This window comes from Anabrus simplex, chromosome 14 (genome assembly GCF_040414725.1).
Source record: "Anabrus simplex isolate iqAnaSimp1 chromosome 14, ASM4041472v1, whole genome shotgun sequence".
In the NCBI taxonomy this organism is placed as follows: domain Eukaryota; kingdom Metazoa; phylum Arthropoda; class Insecta; order Orthoptera; family Tettigoniidae; genus Anabrus; species Anabrus simplex.
In genome coordinates, this window is record NC_090278.1 from 21,726,706 (window position 1) to 21,735,018 (window position 8,313).

At 37.9% G+C, this 8,313-nt stretch overlaps 1 protein-coding gene across 1 annotated transcript in view; it reads right to left on the reverse strand.

The window, feature by feature from the left end:
* The window catches only part of LOC137502978 (THAP domain-containing protein 1-like), a 29,715-nt gene extending 24,385 nt beyond the window's left edge, over positions 1–5,330 (reverse strand). The window contains exons 1-2 of the mRNA XM_068230266.1: positions 4,856–5,330; positions 2,994–3,240 (exon numbers count right to left, since the gene is read on the reverse strand). Coding sequence (XP_068086367.1) covers positions 2,994–3,240; positions 4,856–4,944 — 336 coding nt within the window. The 5' untranslated portion in view covers positions 4,945–5,330. The remainder of the gene's footprint in view (positions 1–2,993; positions 3,241–4,855) is intronic.
* Positions 5,331–8,313: the final 2,983 nt, after the last annotated feature.

Genomic DNA, 8,313 nt, shown 5'->3' on the forward strand with positions numbered 1-8,313 from the left:
CGAAGGACATCACCCTGGTATCGGCAGAGACGGCTGATTTTGCCGTCATACTTGAACTAGGCACCACAGACTTAAACTACTGTGGGAAGACTTCAACATGGGGTTTCAAAATATTTTTCTCTAAAATGAACTTTCAGCAAATAATTTTCCATCGGTGATTTTCCAACAACTTTTTCTTGTAAAGTTCTACTGTGTGCCACAACCAGGGAAGAACTTTTGGGGGAGGGAGGTCTGTACCAGGAGGTACACCTCTTCCCCGTACATTTAAATGAAGCGCCTTCAAGAACGCTATCTCTCATATAAAAATTGAAACATCTAGTACAAGAAGTTCGGACGTTGATCAAAAGACGTCACTACTAACATGATAGAGTCATATGTTATTTTAAAGTTTCCTAAAATGACTCGATTTCTTTTGTTTTGGTGTATCACTGGTTGCAACAACTATTTCAAGAAATTTGGACTTTTCTCCATAAATGCCTCTATTAAAAAACCAATGTCATACTCTCTGGTGAAAAGTGGAATAACTAGAAACTTAAAGAAATTTTGTGTTTACAGGTTTTCTGAACAGAATCTATTCCTTATTTTTGATACTTTAAGGTTTGCAACACTTCTTACTCATCCCGCCAGCTTGGGAGTCTGGCCAATCAGAAATTTTGTGTATTTAATTTTCAGCCAATCATACGCTTATTGTAACTTTTGACTCTCCAATAAAATGAGAGGGTGTATCCGGATTTAGTCCAGACCCTTCTCGAACCTTCCTCTCAGGTATAAAAGCCGACGCGTTTTCGACCTAACTTGTCTTATCCATCGTCGTATTACTGAGTGTGTGTATTAAGAGATGAGGCGAGGGTCCTCATTCTTCGGCAGGCAGAACACCAGCCCAGGTAATGGCGACCAGTTTTCTATCTCTGTAGTTATTTCCGCAAGCTGAATCGAGGGGAAGGTTCCAATCATTAACTATTTAACAGTCAATTTCCTAAAATGTAAACTTTCTTCCTTCTCAAGTAACATTTCATTTAAGTCCTAAGGACTTAAAATGTAAATCGGGGTTAGAGAGTGTGTTACCCTCTCGAATTCCCCTTCAATTTATCTTGAGGTGACTATGATTTTGTAACTGCTTTTCTCTTGTAAACTGTAAATTAACTGGGCCACAAACCCAAGTAGGGTTTTAATTTCTAATTACAAGGAGAGCAAGTGATCACCTCCATACATTTTTATTTTTGGGCCAGTAATTGAACCTGTTATTATCCACGAAGGCCCAGTAGTATGGGTACTCGGTACCTCTGTATTGTTTCTCAAATCCAACTGCTACAGTCTTGTCAAATGTAGGTTGTGCCTAGAGAGGCCAGAAACTGTATTATGCATAGCTAAAAGTTAAAAGTTCCCTTGAGTAGGCCGTAAGTGTTTGGGAGCGCAGCCTCCTTGGTAGAATTTGTACAGCATGTAAGTTGTTTCTAGTAATGTAATATTGAGTGGTGCCTTTGAAAGGCCATAACTTGTAACCGTTGGAGCAAAGTACTTTTGAAAATTGTGTTTTGGGAGATATCCCTCCTTGTCTATCTACCTAAATGCAACATTAGTGATGTTGGGAACTTTGTAAATTATGAGCTTTAAGCTCAAAATTGTAAATTACCAATTCTTGGTTTTTCTGTTTTGTACCAAAATAGCTTCTTACCTGAAATCTTGTTCTTTCACCATGCGAAGGGTTTTGTTAAAATTTAAGATCTGAAAAGAAATATAACCATTATTTTAAAGTTTTAAATTCATCTTTGACTATCGTAGATAGACCCATTCCAGGCTGCACCTTCTTTGACCTCTGCAATCCACGAAAACTTGGTAACTATTATTATTATTATTATTATTATTATTATTATTATTATTAGGGGGTTACTGTCTCATTTAGAGGGATTTTAGAAGTGATCTGCGGTGAATTTGAACTTAGGAGTTGGCAACACTGCCACCGGCACAATTAAAATTCTTACGCATTCGGGGCGCGTAAAGCATGTCAGAGATTTCAACCGTCATTCCCTTCAGTACAGTCGAGTGTCTCCGGATAATCTGAAACATGTGTTCGCTTATTTCGACCCCTCCTTCACTGAGCGAAGTTTCTGTTACACTTGGCGGGTTCCCCTCGTGAGCCACTCGGTCTGTCAGAGAGAGGGAAGTGTGATGCCAAGGTGCCTACTCATAACAGCCATTTACAGCTCTACGATCTGTTACCTTCATAAAATAAGCAATGGCTATACCAAATGAAATCCTCTTCCAATATGTTTCCCTATAAATGTTCACCCACCCTCCCGCTCAACTCTTGGTACCTCACTACACAATATTGACATATTCATACCCTTCGCACTGTTCAAACACAAAATTAAAATATTCCTTTGATGTCCTCTCCAGGTTTCCATTTTTTCCACCCTTCCAATCAAAGACCATTCTTCTTGCTAACTCTCTAAGCGACCCTTGTCAGTTATCGCTGCCACTGTTGTTACATTGTTATTTATTTACTGTTGATACTTAAATATTGTAGTATATACCAATTGATATCTTATTACACTTATTTAAATTTGTTATTTTGTTATTATAAAATTGCCCTCCATAGGGTGTATCTAATAATTCATTAATTAATTAAATGCATTAAAAAATCAGAAAATGTCCCTAAAATGAGGTAATACAGAAGAATTTGAAAGGTTGTTGTCATGCATAGGCCCACTGGAGAGATACTGCACTGAATCAAGTTCATCAGACATGCCAAGGATTTGTGCAGTTAATTTTAGGAGGCACGTATCAGAAGGAGGGAGGGAACTGGGAAAGGTGAGAATGGTACAGCGAGGCCAAGACAAGAATATGACACACAAATTAGAATATATACACAGTGCAACAAATATACACAGAGGTGTAAAAGTTGGCACAGGCTAGGCTGTCATAACAGCAGTGTCAAAGCAATCCAATAATTGATCATGGAACAAATCAGATTATGAACATTATTTATTTACCTTTGGTGGAGAATCATCACAGATCGGGCTTCCAAGCTTTTTCCTCTTCGATGGCCGGAGGAAATGTTGAGGGATATTAGGAACAGCATCATCTTTAAGGAGAGGTTTATCCTTGCTTTTCCCAGGCTTATAGCATTCTTCAGAAAAATGCTCACTGCATAAATAACTGTACCGAGTTGGTTCCCAATTCTTTCTTCTCACAGCTGCCGTCCACTTCTTTAAAATCTCTGGGCGTTTGAAAGGAAACCTGAAACATATTTACCTAACACTCTAACAAAATTACCACAAAAATGTAGTGAGTGACTGTTTTACTGGTCCCTTGGAACATTTTTGTTCTGATATGCATTGCTATCTATCAAACTCAAACTCCATAAAAATGTTAGAACTGAATTGTTAACAAGCACAGATGCTGTAGTCAATACAAAGTGCTAAGAATCAAAAATAAATATTTTGCTCATTTTTGTAACAATGAAATGAAAGAAATTGTTTTGGTTGCAATGTTTCTGATTAATAAATAAATCAGTTATGCCGACTTCAGTGACTTATTACACCTCTGACTTAGGGAGCAATATATTTGTTGAAACGTGCATCCTTCTGATACAGTGGAAAACAAAATATCATGTACTATGGAACATCGCTTGTTTCTTCACTTGTATTTTTAGATCATGTCGTGAAGTAATTCATGCGTCAACAGAGTTTGGTTTATCTGGATGCCTCAAAGAAAGGGCTAGCAGTGGGAAGGAAGTGGCTGTGGCCTTAATTAAGGTAAAGGCACAGCATTTGCCTGGTGTGAAAAAGGAAAACCACGGTAAACCATCTTCAGGGCCACCAACACTGGGGTTCAGACTCACTATCTCCTGAATGAAAGCTGATGGCTACGTGGTCCAAACTGTGCAGCCACTCTCTTGGTTCAAAGAAAGCCACTGAACCAGTTATAGGTCTTCCAGAAACTAAAATTTATTTCAGAGAAACTTGCAAACTGACAATGCGAAGTTACTCTGTGAAGATATTTAACTAAATTTTGAATATCTGCAACTTTAACTTTTTGCTATAACCCAATGTTAGATTTAAAAAAAAAAAAAAAAAAAAAAAAAAAAAGATGGTTCAAATACCTTTATTTATTTATTTTTTTCTTTTACAATTGTCTTTTGCGTCGAGCTGACACCGATATATCTTATGGCAACGATGGGATGGGAAAGAGACCATGACCTTAATTAAGGTACAGCCCCAGAATTTCCCTGGTGTAAAAAATGGGAAACCACAGAAAATATCTTGAGGGCTGCCGACATGGGGTTCGAAGCTACTATCTCCTGAATTCAAACTCACAGCTGCGCACCCCTAACCGCATAGGCAACTCACTCAGTGGTTTAAATAAGCCTATATAAAAACTACTGCAAAAATGACACAATAGACAATGAAAAAAGGTTGTTATGGAACTGCCCATGCCAAGGTATGAAAAAGCTGCATGTGTAATTGTGAAGCAGTTCTCCCTGGATGTTTTTATTATTAGGCCTATAGCAAAATATCCAACTATATTTTTATATATGTTCGAAAAGATTTCTCATAATGTTTAATGATGAAAAGTGCGTTTAAAATTAATTTCAAGTACGTACTTAAACCCGTTTCCCATCCATATTCGCTGTGTTCCACGATATAAGATACCGTAGTGCATGATCATGTACCGTGGAACACTAGGGCTGGCTACACTTGAATTCTTTTTTTTTTTTTTACCCTTAACAGAACTGTAAAACGAAAAAAATATCACGAGAACAATAAGTAAAGTAAATTCAAACTCGATCTAAAATACTCTCTAATCGGAACGCATACAACATGAATGAAGAATGAAATACTACATTACTAACCTGTGGAAGTGAACTGTCGTACTACCGCTTTCATCACTTTTTTTCTTCATCCTGTTGGAGCAGCCGTATGCACAGCATGAAATTGCCATTTTGAAATACAAGTTATTTTACTCAATGTTATAGTGTGGAACACCACTGACATTTAGCTGTCATGCTTTAGGCCTACCACTCACCGACCCACTTCGTCGCAGGGTGACGTTTCACTTTCTTTGGAGCGACTTACAGAGATAAACTCTGTACCAATATACCATAGATTTCAATGGTGTAAAATACTTCGGTACCGTACGACCACTGTTTAGCCAAAAATGAGGTACATTTTCTGTTGTTGAGAGCAGAGAAGGCCAAGACTTTTGTAACACGTTACGTGATAGCAGTTTCGTAACGAATACTACACGCATACAGACTGAGATTATGAAGATATGATTTTCAAGTACCGGTACATTTAGTTCAGTTTTGAGAATACAAAAAAGACAAATACAAGTAAGGTGATAACGTCATTACATTATTATCATGTATGTTAAACATATTTAGACCGTATACATCTAACATGAGCGAGAGTTCTCTTTCGAACAGATTGTCTTGTAACTATGCTTTTGCTGCGTGTTAGGCGAAATACTTCCTTTCTTTCATCCTTGTTGAGCATCGAAGAAGACTTGAACCCGAAATTGAATATAGATTTTCTAGGACGCACCAGTGAGTGAATCCATGAAACCAATCCCTCTGAGATCTCCTCTTACCTAAGATTAGATTGGTGGGTTGTTCTTTTCTCTCTCACTATATGAATATTATGTTATTTTGACGTAAAAGAACTTTTAACTGCCAGGCTGAGTAGCTCAGATGGTAGAGAGCTAGGCTTCTGAACCCATTTTGCCGGGTTCGATCCTGTCTCAGTTTGGTAGCGTTTGAACGTGCTCAAATACGTCAGCCTCTTTTGGCCTCTTGTCGGAAGATTTCACGGCACGCAAAAGGACTGCAGGACAAAATTCCGGCACCTCGGTATCTCCGAAAACTGTAAATGTAGTTAGTGGGACGTTAAATCAATAACATTCTTAGAACCACAACTAATAATTATATGAATGAAGTCAGAAAAACAGTAATTCTGAAATTCACCGTAGTATATACAATAAATATAATATAAGTAAGTTACGTTAATATTTCAACGTTCAAACTTCGGCCATCACACAAGTCGATTTGATGAATCAAGTAAGAAATTTCGGCAGTTTACCTTAAATTTTTTAAGAGTGTCATTCATTATGTTGGCTGAGAGGAACTGGATGATCTGGCAGCAAAGATTGTGAAAGAGTCGTTGTAGAGAAGATCGTGTACTGTGGTGATGATTGAGGAAGTTGGCCGTGCTGTTCGGGGCGCACAGCTGCGAGCTTGCATTTGGGAGATAATGGGTTCGAACTCCACTGTCAGTAGACCTGAAAATGGTTTCCCGTGGTTTCTCATTTTCACACCAGGCAGTTGCTGGGACTGTACCATCGCTGCGAACATCTCAGTCCTATTTACCACCTGTGTGCAATATTAAGCCACTAGCTGTAAAAGGAGATTCAGTGTGTTACCCGTGTTTAGGAAGCAAAAAGAAAAAAATAGTGCATAAAATTGACGTGTTCCGGGTGAGTTGGACGTGCGGTTAGGGGCGTGCAGCTGTGAGCTTGCATCCGAAAGATAACAGTGGGTTCAACCCCATTGTTGGCAGACCTGAAGGTAGTTTTCCGTGATTTCCCATTTTCACAATGGGCCACGGCTGCTTCCTTCCCACTCCTAGCCCTTTCCTATCCCATTGTCGCCATAAGACCTATCTGTGTCGGTGCGACATAAAGCAACTAGCAAAAAAAACTGATGTGAAGTAAGAGCAGTGAGGAGAGGTCTTTAATGCTATTCAGAGATCCTGCAAACAGCCCCTAAAAGTATTCTTACTCCTACAGAAGAATTAACACCTAAACTGTGTTAACATGCAAATTGTGAACATTTTCTGTATTAACAAGTGTTATAATCAGTATAAAATATCAGAGGTATGTTAGTCACAGTGCTGACGATAGTATTCATTATTATTATTATTATTATTATTATTATTATTATTATTATTGCCATTTATGCCCTCACGGCCCGTACTAATAGACATGATACTGTATAGGCTTTTGGGCTTATGCTGTGTCTAGAAAAATAAGGTGAAATTATTTACGTTTCACAGAGAAAGGCTTCTTAAACAATACTCTTTCTTCTGAGGACACAGAGCACAGTTCTCTGTGAAACGTAAAGAATTTCACCTTATTTTCTTGACACAGCATAAGCCCAAAAGCCTATACAGTATCATGTCTATTATTATTATTATTATTATTATTATTATTATTAATCGCAAACAGTTGTATCAGTACACTATTTTAGTCCATAACCATAAATAATTTTAACACTGATGAAGGACCTTAGAATCCAAAAACCGGTTATGGATTAAAATAGTGTGATGAGACGACCATTTGTGATTACTAATAATCATAACAGTGATAATAATAATAATAATAATAATAATAAATAATAATAATAATAATTAAAATGTTATGGTTTCTTTTTTAGGAAATTCCATCTTTACAATACCAAATTCATCTATTCCTTACCAGGGTAACATTTTCAGTACATCTTTTGTCTTTTTAAGAAACATCTTCAGCCATTAACCCGCGAGTGGTCGCTAGCCGAAATGTAATGAGAGTGGTTGCACGTGAGACTTTCTCTCACCTTAAAATAAATATCACATTTTTCACAGTGTTTTGGGGCATCAGGCTGAAATTTACTACTGAAATGAAATGTAAGTTCTACCTTATATATTTTAGATAAAATTTAAATGATTAGCTGTGCAAGAGAGAGAGATGGCGTATGGCTTTTAGCGCCGGGAGTGTCTGAGGACAAGTTCGGCTCCCCAGATTCAGGTCTTTTGATTTGACGCCCTTAGGCGACCTGCACGTCGTGATGAGGATGAAATGTTGATGAAGAAGACGCATACACCCAGCCCCCATGTCAGCGAAATTAACCAATTAAGGTTCAAATTCCCGACCCTGCTGGGAATCAAACCCGGGACTTCTGTGACCAAAGGCCAGCACGTTAATCATTTAGCCATGGAGCCGGACATGATTAGCTGTTTATTAAAGACACAAATTACTACTTAAAATAACATATGCAATGTACATAAAAATAACCTCCGTCCTGAAGTTGTAAAAAATAAAATCTCACACACGCATTATATGCAGTAATATTTTCGTACAAAGCAAGGTTTCTGAACACAATAACATTTTCAAAAACAAGAAGTGCTCATAATACAAATACTAACGCGTACAACAGGAGTAAGTTTCCCGCTCCACTTTAAAATAACACCAACGTCATTAGTCGTGCGATGAGAGAAACTCTCACGTAGCGTGCACGGGCACATAGGAACCTTTGTTCTGACTAGGAGAGGGGATGCT